The sequence below is a fragment of the Hippoglossus hippoglossus genome, chromosome 8, assembly GCF_009819705.1.
Source record: "Hippoglossus hippoglossus isolate fHipHip1 chromosome 8, fHipHip1.pri, whole genome shotgun sequence".
Lineage (NCBI taxonomy): Eukaryota > Metazoa > Chordata > Actinopteri > Pleuronectiformes > Pleuronectidae > Hippoglossus > Hippoglossus hippoglossus.
In genome coordinates, this window is record NC_047158.1 from 18853049 (window position 1) to 18864290 (window position 11242).

Sequence of the window (11242 nt, forward strand, 5' to 3'; positions counted from 1 at the left end):
AGTGAGAATAAAACCGTCGCCTCTCTAGAAGAAGGCAAGATAGGAAAGAAAAATCTGAAACAATGAAATTAAATATCCATGTCTATTTTTATTAGAGAAATAATGTCAATAACAATAGTCCACTCTTCCGCCAGTCAACGTGAAAGAAATCACATCCTTCACAACAATATCCCTCCGCTCTCGTTCTCACATTGTTATTGTATTTAGGAAGCAGAAAGATTTTTTTTAATAACAAAAAAAAAATCAGACATTTATGTAGGAAGTGACAAATCTAGAAGATTTCCATCCTGGTAGATTTGGCGACACCGGGTGTTGAAAACGGTGAAATTCAATCTAATCTTTACATTAGATTATTTTCTTATGTCTCCAGTTCACAAAACTGCAGATGTGTAAATATTGCAATACTTTAATCACTGGGCTCAGTCACCGTCAGATTGGGACAGAAATCTTCCAGAGTTTCACTTTACACGTGTCTCGATGAGCGGCTCCACTAACACTGACAGTCAATGAACACGTCACATCATAACGTCATCTTTAGCTTTAATTCTGCTCTCGACAATGTAACAAAAACACGTGAACAAAGCGTCGTTCGGGGGTAAAGCTTCAAAGAATCGAAACAAAAAAGGAAAAAATGATATTTGCAGCTGCTGTTGTGATATAGGTTTTTCTTTGAACTTCATGATTGCCCCTCATCCCTTTAGAGTTATACGAGTATATTAATGGCAGAAGAAAATCTGAATGCAACACAAATGAGCCACATTTTATTCTATGGAGTGTTTGTTACATTTCTGGGTCAAACAACGTCAACGCAAATTTATTGTGCAATTACTGCAGGAGAGAAGTTGTGTCGGCTTGTTTTTACGCTGCTGTTGCTTAGTCAGAAGTCGTGACGATACCTTCAAATGCACATCTGGACTGTGTGAGTCCTGACGTACACATGAAGTGTTTGATAAAGTCTATGTACAAGCCTTCATTTTACCTGAGGTGGAAAAATAGAGAATGTAAAATTTTCTACTGGAAATGGGACAAAAAGGTAACGGCTCCCAAGATGAAAGTGCATGGGGTGTGTTGGGTTTGCTCACCAGAGGTTTTAAAGTGACACTGTGATCACTCCGAGTCTGGCTACTAATAATATGATGTAATGTGAGCGACATTCATGGTTGATTTTGCTCATCCATAGAAATAAGCTGCATCTGAACTGTGACCTTTCGGTTTCATAGAGCAGAGAGAACACGGACAGACGGAGCAGGATGTTGTTCCTTATTTCTGTGGGACCTTCTGCGACGTCATGGTCGTCATTTGCAGCACTGCTTCTTGTCCACGTGCAGGACCCGGTTGCAGCGCGGGCATGTGTGGTACGCGTCCTTGAAGTTTTTCAGGAAGAATGGAATCAGGCAGCAGCACAGGATTAACCTGAAACACACACACACGGACACACACGGATGTTAATGTCAGGTCTGAACGAGGCCTCACACAGCTCCAGTGCAACATACGAGAGTAAAAGAGTGAAGTATGGTATCATCTATAGCATCATCATCATTTAACCAATGATGCAGCCTTGTCTTTGGTCTGTATAGATCTGGACAGACAGACGGTTAGATACTGTAGATGGATCCAGAGGGAAATTTAGGCAAAGCACATTTCACACTTTGAGGTAGATTCAAGGTTCTATGCAGGGACATTAAAAAACATAAAAAATAAAAGATGTAAAGAGATTTAACGAGGTAAAAGAAATAAAAGAACTTATAGTTAAAGGCCCTTAACTTCAAAAAGTTTTCAATCTGGTTTTAAAAAGCGTTTTTCCCTAAGACCAGTGCCTCGTGCACAGGGACAAGCTGCTCCCCCTGTGCCCTGGGTGCCACCAGCAGACCACTCCCCAGTGACCTCAGGGCTCTTGCAGGGCTGCAGTGGATTATCATGTCTGCTGCGTGTTTTGAAGAGATTTAAAATCAATCCTGTGGCTTTCAGGCAGCCGGTGTGAGGATTTAAGAAAAGGGCTGGTGTGGACTGTTTTTAGATTAGGTTCAAACTCTTTAAGTGTGGGTCTGTGCTCTGGTCGGGTCCCACTCACCCACAGCAGATGAAGAGTAAACACATCAGCCAGGCGTACGTCCCAGCTTTGTAGGTGACGTTGGTCATGACCTGCTGCTGACAGGAAGTGCAGGTGGTCATGCCGGCGTTTCGTCCCAGGTCGGTGTCGTAGCTCACAAACTTACTTTTGCCGGCCCCGCCATCGAGGCCTGCGCCGAGGCTGCCTCCGGCGCCTCCGCCGCCACTCGTGTACACTGAGGAGGAGATGGGAGGAAACAGGGAATCAACATCGCTCCAGAGGAAACTGGTGTTGGAAGTGTTGGACATGACACTGTGACGTGATGCGGGGGTTTACCTGGCGTGGCCACTCCAGCCGCCTGCGAGGAGGGAGGAGGGGTGAAAGGTGAATGCAGATGGTAAACCGTCACTCCATCGTTCTGACCCTCGACTGGACCAGGGCAGAGAGACACAGAGGGAGGAGGGAGAGAGAGTGAGCCAATCTGATGATGAGAGTGATGAAGATGATGGTGTGTGTGTGTGTGTGTTTGGGGGGGGGGACTCACCTGGTATCAGGTAGGGAGGGGGATCTTTCTTTGCTCCTGCACTCATTGTGCTGCAGAGACAGAAACAGAGTGTGAGGACGGATGCTCGTCATTAGAAGAGACATGTCCAGGATCTTTCTCAGTAACAAATATGCTGCTTGTTGCCTTCAGATGGAGCCAGAGTCCGACACAAGGACCTTTAAGGGTCTTATTTACACGTATTTTGCCCAAACCTAAGAATGAGTTGTCCGCTCAGGGTATAAATACATATAAACTGCATTGTGTGGCGGTTTCTTTCAGTAATCAACCCCTCACAGCACATATGGTCAATAAAAGGACTTTTATTCTATTTGTCTCTTCTACTTTGAGTCTTTTAATTAATGATTACGAGACATTTAAACTGGTTTTAATTGCTTTTATCATTTCATCTGGTAAAGCACTTTGTAACTTTGTTTTGAAAAGTCCCACATAAATACAGGTTGTTATTATTTTTATTGTTTATTATTTTCCGAAGCAGCAGCAGTAAGAAATGTTGCTTTGCGTCAGCAGTCACCTCATAGAGCTCCGATTGGACATTAGAAGAGTAAACAGTGAATTATTGTTCGAGATTAAACCGAAGATTCACAAAATGTTCTTCGTTATTTCTAAAGGAAATAAACTACAATCGTAAACAGATCAACAGAATATGTGAATACTGTCTTTTTTCCCCTGAAGAAGCTGCCACAGCTTGACTCAAGTACAGAAATCCATAAATAAATCACATCAATAAAATGCGCTGTCAGTCTGTCGACTGTGACTTATTGCTTCCTGCTCCATCACCTATGTGATACGTCAGCATGTGACAAAATACACCAGTGACTGAGCTGAAGAAGAATGTGAGCCATGAGGAAAAGATCTTTCCGAGGAATGAGAAGTAAATTCTGTCTCAACAAGAACCTCACTGTGGGACATGAGATGAGATGAACTCTCTCCACGTGACACCAATCTGACCAACAAATGATCAAACACCTGTGTGTAAAGTAAAGTAAAGTAAACTCTGCTGTTCTCTCCTGTTTATTCCCTTTTTCCTTTCATACAAACAAATGAAAACACACACACACACACTCGTAATTCATCAACTCAGTCCTTCATTTCTTGGAGATTGAACCAAAACCCTTCACTTGACTATTGTATAACAGCATTGCAGCATATGCATATTACAGACACACACACACACCCATATGTTGGTGCAGGAATGCCACCGGGCTGCATGCTTCTTCTCCCGGTGTCACGGACTGAGGGTGTGTCGACCAAACCTACTGGTGATGAGCTCACACGTCGCAGACTGAACTGCGGCCTCACATGAATAAGTCTGAACTCGGTCGAGCCGGCTCCTCTACAGGAAAACACCCTGACATCGTGTTGTGGGAATCACAAGATTCATTCACACACTTGTGACTGAACGTTAATGTGACATCAATGTGTCTCAGTTCTGGTAGATTCTGTGTGAGGGACTCTGTGTAATCGTCTCTCTGATAAACTGGCGGGTCCATTCCACTGTGCTATAAACAGCTGGTGGGACTTTAACTGGAGAATGTGGGAGCGTGTTGGGTTTGTCACGGAAAACTGTTTAATCTGTTGTTTCCAGCAGCTTCAAAGTCTGTTTATTCCTTTTTCCTGAGGAGTATAATTGTCTAAAATGTCCTTTTTCCTTCTTTGCAGATTCAATAAGTGAAAATAAAAGCTTGGAGAAGCGTTGCACGGTGGTGTCATGGTGCTTTTAAGAGCTGTTAAAGGAAGAGGCCTTGATTTAATAGAGGATAAAAATAGACCAAATAGATGTACAGGAAAGAGCTGAGATGAAAAACCAGCCTCTGTGCTGAGGTTCCTGTCATCAGGCAGATGAGGCAGGGACTGGGTGCGGCTTCCGAAAAACATCAATCGGCCACATTGCACAGATACTTTAAAACGTCAATGCGGAAAGTTGGAGGCCGACAATTAAACAAAACACCCGCGGAGGCTGAGGAGTGGATTCGTGGAAGAAGAAGTGGGTGAGACTGATACTGGCTGAAGCTTTCAGGTGATTTCCAAGTGAACGCTACGACCTGGAGAGCTCAGTGAAGAAGGTGGATTTTTCATTTAGACACAGGTGTGGCCTCACTGTCACATCTGTGCCGGTCAAACCTGTGTGTGTGTGTGTGTGTGTCAGAGATGGTTTTCACTGTCTTTAATCCTCACCTGACAGAGGAAAGGTCATTTATTTCTAGTTATACTTGTGGAGCCAGGTCATTATTGATCTTTTACCTCTTATTATCATAACCATTATTATTTATGAACTTCTTTCTGTATTTTGACAATTTGATTTGTTGTTGTACAGCACTTTCTACTCGTGAAGTGATCATTTTTACTATTATTATTATTATGATTATTAAAATGATTAAAAATACCCAAGTGATGCCTTCGGTCACTGAGATTCTCAGTCTGACGTCAGTTTTAATCGACTCACTCAGAAAACGAAATGGGAAGTGACTTGACTCAAACACGTGTTTTAGCAGAAATTAAAAGTTAATTTGCAGTATTTTATGATCAGGTTAAAAACCCTACAACATCATATTATTCTTACAAATATCACAAGACTTACAACTTCGGTTTTTTCCTGGTACTTGTGGTTGTGGGATGATTTAAAAATGTTTGTAGATCAAACTATGTCTGGTTCATGTATGTAGGAAAAGAGCCAAAAGTATTAGAATGATGTACATTTGGAGCACAGCCCCTTTTCAGCTCAGTTAATTCACAGCTCGTGTCGAGTCACTGACACTAACACTAGTTCTGCTACTTTTTTTTTCACACCCATCAAAATGCTAAACGCCTCAGGCAGAGAATATAAAAGTCTGACACTGTCACTCTCACCCCACCTTAGTTCAGTTTCACTCAAATTCTGCCGAATGCCAACGAGGACTAGATTATATCTTTCAACTCTTCAGACACTAAATAATGGTCTTTTTCTGCTGAGGTCGGTCCTGAGCTATTTATTAGATTCTGACTCGAGGGGGGGGGGGAGTCTCTTGAACCAAATCACACACATTTAAACTCTTCTATGTGACCTGCTTCTATAAAAACTGATGTTCCTTTGAAATGATTAATGTAATAACTGAATCTCTTCTATTCACTGATCCTCCCAAGAAACTGTTCAGAGCCGGAAACCTCTGGACCGAGCAAAACATGAGACTTTACATCACAGCAACACCGACAGAAAAACATTAGATCAAGTCTGTTCATATTAAATTTATTAATTTGTGCTTAGAGTAAGTGTTTTAATTTAAATGGGTTCACAATAGACGGACCCATCGTCTTTAAAAATACACTCTGATATAAACTATACGTTTGTCTGCAGCTGGAACGACTAGAAATCAGACATGTACACGCACATGTATATATATGTATATATGTATATGTATATATTATATTTAAGTTAAAAGAAGTGAGAAAGTCCTTCTCAGATAAAAAGCCAGACCATTTATCAAAACCTTAAATTCAACCGTCACAAATCAACCATCACCAAATGATTAAGAAAAAATAACAAACCGAAGTTTTGAGAACGAGCAGGTGACTTACAGGACAAACGAGGAAGAATAAAGAAGCAAATTGAAGATTTGAAATGTCTGGAGCCTCTAAAACCTGTCGTGTCTGTCTCCACATTCCAGCAATAAAAACTTAATGACTCGGGTCCTAATAATGACTTTAATTAGAACTGGAACATAAAGCCAGAGATAAATATTTAACCCACAGGAGACAAATGATTATTCAGCTATAGGCTTTGTTTTGATGTGTTATCTCTAAGATTTATAAGTAAACATCCTTTTCAGCCACAACATGTAACTTGTTGTTGATCTGCATCTCAGATTATCGTCTTTGTGCAGAATAACTTGCAGTGAATCGGTCCAAAACTTTCTTTTTCTGTCATCGAACCTTTTCCTTTAGTGCAAGAGAGTTTAAAGTTGAAGTCATCAGTGTGAAATCAAATCCTCTCTCTCCTGATATATTGATTTGTGATGCTCTTACCTTGGCGATGTGTCCGTGTCAGTATTCAGAGACGTGTGTGGTTTGCTGCTGATGTACAATCCAGATAGCTTGTAGCTGAGACATCAGCCTGTATCACCTGTATCACCTGCACCTGTCCCCGGACACACCCACGGCCCCGCCCACACGCACAAAGACTGATGGAATGAGTCACTCTCTGGTTTTAGGTGTAACTTCCAAAGACCGGAGCGGCCTCCTCTCTAACCTGTTCTTTGTTTCTCTGAGATTACTGAGGGAGTGTGTGTGTGTCTGTGTGACTTCAGGTGAACATAAGTTGTTGTTTTTGTCCTGGAATGTGACTGCATTGACGACGTAGAGGAACATAAGATATACATGCTCACACACACACACACACACACACACACACACACACACACACACACACACACACACCTTTAATTCAAACCCTCTTCCAAAATATGACAAGAATTCAGCATCGACCTCAAGGAAAAAAGCACTGGACCAACTCACCTTACGTATTTTTTTCAATGCAATCCAGTTCGATTTTATTTGTACGGCTGATCATGCAATGTCAATTTCTATTTTGCGTTCTGACTGATCGGTGCAGGAATTAAAAACTGCTAAACTAAAAGCAAAAGTTTGACATTTTGGAAAATATATACGATTTCTTAGCTTGGAGCCAGCTCTTATCCGTCTGTTGAAAATAAGGCTACGGCCAACACCCTGATGGAGAAACAGCTGGAAACAAACTCAACACAGTTTTACTTTGTTGGTTTAATCTGTGCAAAGAAACTATTTAATCCCTTTCGTGTTATTTCATTTGATTGTAGTATAAAAACGCCTGTGTCTGGGAGGTCCAGTCTCTGGTTCATCAGGATTCCTGCTACAATTGCAACATGAAGACAAAAGAACACTCCAAGCAACTCAGAGATAAGATCATTGAAAAGTATAAGTCAGGAGATGGCTACAAAAAGATTTCCTACTCACTGGACATCCCACAGTTAAGTTAAATCCATCATTAAGAAATGGAAGGAGTGTGGCACTTGTTTAAATCTGCCTAGAGCTGGCTGTCCTCACAAACTGAGTGACCGGGCAAGAAGACGACTGGTGAGGGAGGCCACCAAGACACCTACGACCACTCTGAAGGAGTTAAAAGCTTCAGTGGCTCAGATGGGAGAGACTGTACATACAACAACTGGTTCTTCACCAGTCGAAGCTGTATGGGAGAGTGGCAAAGAGAAAGCCACTGTAGAAAAAAGCTCATATGAAATCTGGCCTGGAATTCGCCCAAAGTCACGTGGGAGACTCCACGGTCAATTGGAAGAAGGTTCTTTGGTCTGATGAGACAAAAATTGAGCTTTTTGGCCATCAGACTAGACGCTATGATTGGCGAACACCAAACACTGCACATCACCACAAACACACCATCTCCACCGTGAAGCATGGTGGTGGCAGCATCGTGCTCTGGGGGTGCTTCTCAGCAGCAGGCCCTGGAAGGCTTGTAAAGGAAGAGGGGAACATGAATGCAGAAAAATATCGCCAAATCCTGGAGGATAATCTGACTCAGTCTCCAAGAGAACTACGACTTGGGAGAAGATTTATTTTCCAGCAAGACAGCGACCCCAAGCATACAACAGAAGCTACACAGAAATGGTTCAAGGACAACAAGGTGAATGTTCTGGAGTGGCCGAGTCAAAGACCAGATCTCAATCCAATCGAGAATTTGTGGCTGGACTTGAAAAGAGCTGTTCACACCCGATCCCCGAGCAACCTGACAGAGCTTCAGCTGTTTTGCAAAGAAGAATGGAGAAAAATTGCAGCGTCCAGATGTGCCAGCCTGATTGAGACATATCCACACAGACTCAGTGCTGTGGTTGCAGCCAAAGGTGCATCTACCAAATACTGACCTGAAGGGGGTGAACATTTATTCAATCATTTACTTTACCTTATATATTTTTAATTAATTGACATTATTTTGTAAAAATCTGTTTTCACTTTGATATTAAAGATTTTCTTTTGTGCAAATTCTTGTCAAAAAAGCCAAATTATATTGACCATGATTTCATGTATAAAAGCAGCAAAAGGGTGAAACATCCAAGGGGGGTGAATACTTTTTATAGGCATTGTACTTTTTCATCTTTTATCTGCAACATACAAACCTGCCTGTGTTTCTCCTTTGTCATGTTAGTGTCACAATTTAGTTCAGAAGCTGCCGGGAATGTTTCTGTCTCTCAGCTGGGAGCAGGCCAGTTCAACCACATTTTTCCGCTGCTGGGCACTGGATCACCGAGCACAGCTGGGTGTTGACTGCCTGCTCTCTTGTCTCTTGGTGTTGGACGTAACAGATTTACAGCTTCATCTCAGAATGTCTCGTCACTTTTGACAAACTAATCATCCAGTCATTCAGCCTCAAACACATCAATCGGAAGGTGAACAGTCGTGAAGGTGTGTTTGAGATGTTGGGGTGTTGCCCCGATGCCAGATGGGTGGGGTAGTGGTGAGGTTTGTGTGTGTGTGTGTGTGTGTGTGTGTGTGCGTGTGCGTGTGTGTGTGTGTGTGTGTGTGTGTGTGTGTGTGTGTGTGTGTGTGTGTGTGTGCGTGAATGTGCGGTGAAGGGGGTGAGGGATTGTGTGTTTCGATAGGCCTGATGAACAACATTCCAGAGAATAAACCAATCCCTGCAGACTAAGAAGCTGAGGTGTGTGTGTGTGTGCATATTGTATTATTTTTATATTTATTTTATAATTGAAAATGGTAATCAATCAAAATGAGTGTGACACAAACTGCACACACAAGCACGTACACACGGACCAGACGTCTTGATGCACATCAGCAGCGTTTATCTTTAATCTGTGTGCGTGAGGCGGAAATATCACAACTTACTAAATATGACAGGAATGAATGTGTCCTGTCGAGCTAAATTGACATTAAACAATTGTTCTCTGAAGTTTTTCTGCAGCCAATGAAAGAATCGATGAAGCCACTGCTTTGATTTAACAAGGTGTGGCTACAAAGACCAAATTCTCTCTCTCTCTCTCTCTCTCTCTCTCTCTCTCTCTCTCTCTCTCTCTCTCACACACACACACACACACACACACACACACACACACACACACACACACACACACACACACACACACACCCGGACACACCCAACCCCTGCAGTGTATTAACTCTTCTTCCTGCCATGTCAATCAAACACAGCGCACAGCGACAGTGGCTGGGACCCTTCATATCTCTGAAATACAAAGAATATCTGCTGACAGTGCACAAACTAAAACTTTGCAATGCTCCCTGTTGGGAAGGCCTGAGTCAGAGATGGGTTAATTATTTGAGGAGTTGAATTATTATCATCCACCACTAAATATGATATATATAGTGTCCTGTTTTTATTCCAGGCAGTTTTACGGTTGTCCGAAGATCAAGGCCATGAACATGTTGCCAACGCCCTGAGAGAATCCATTCAAATCTGGAACAAATGTTCATTCAGACTCAAGATTGTTGTGAATGCAACGTGTCGGGAACTCCCAGAGGAACTGAAACTGCACTTACCAGCAGGGCGGTGACTCTAGTTTTATTATAGATCATCAATTAGAAGGACAATAAATAAATCCATTGTCATGGCGTCGTGTTCATTTCCATTCTGCTGTTGTGCTTGTGTTGCAGGAACAATATCGCAAAGTCAATCTCAGTAAACTATTGATCAGTGTGAGCCGTGTACACATCATCACTGCTTTCTGTAGTGAGGGCTGGTGGTGAGACGATGGTGGTGTTCTGCATATCGCCGAGAACTCCGGCTACATTCTCGTGTCTCACGTTTTTTAGTCGGACTTTAAACAGTGTGCGGGAAACGGAAGATGGCGTCTTGTAGATGTCAGGTATCTACACCGGGAAAGCCCCAAAAGAATCAAAGATTAGCCGTTGCCGACAGAGGCTTTTGTCAGATGATAATTGACGGGCTCTGTGATCACGGGGAACATGATGTCTGTGAAAAAGGCTGAACATGATTATTAGACACAACAGTCCCATTCGAGGAGCAGCTCTTCAGTCAGACCCACAAACCCACAGGATCACATCGGGTATGACAGGCGACATTCCTTTATCATTAATCATATCCACCTCTTGTCATTGGCATATTGTAAACTTCAATGTGATCCACTGAACATTGGGGGGGGGGGTAATTATGATGCTCATCCCAGGCTGAGTCAGACTCAAACCGGTGTCACGGTGAGTGCGACGCTGTGGCATGTGACTCGGCCCGCTGAGCCACCACATCGTCGTTTCACATTGTCATTTCCTCATTCTCTCATTTAGCCACAGACAAGATAATGGACTTTTTTCGAGGGATATTCTCTCTATGGTTGTGTTTATTTGCAGTATATACTTTCAGATTCGTGTGTTAGATTTTTCAAACCCTCTGTAATTGACGACTGCAGCATAAATCTCTGTGTACCGACTTTACAAAGGGACCGTCTGTGATTGTTTACTGTACAAACAGGATCCAAATTCAGTCAGATATCTATCTATCTATCTATCTATCTATATCTACTGTTTTGGACGTTTATGAAAGATTTTCACTTTATGGACTTTGTATGTTGTGGACGGTTGCCATGGTTTCCTGGATTTGTGTTCTGTGCTTGGTTTTGTGT

General features: G+C 42.4%; 1 protein-coding gene across 1 annotated transcript; it reads right to left on the reverse strand.

Annotated features, from left to right (window-relative positions):
• Positions 1-70: 70 nt before the first annotated feature.
• si:ch211-157c3.4 (uncharacterized protein LOC561592 homolog) lies at positions 71-6698 on the reverse strand. The gene is made up of 5 exons (XM_034592083.1): positions 6615-6698; positions 2595-2644; positions 2387-2479; positions 2072-2285; positions 71-1413 (listed from the first exon to the last, which is right to left on the reverse strand). The coding sequence occupies exons 2-5, from the start codon at positions 2638-2640 to the stop codon at positions 1296-1298; spliced, it is 471 nt and encodes a 156-aa protein (XP_034447974.1). The 5' UTR covers positions 2641-2644; positions 6615-6698; the 3' UTR covers positions 71-1295.
• Positions 6699-11242: the final 4544 nt, after the last annotated feature.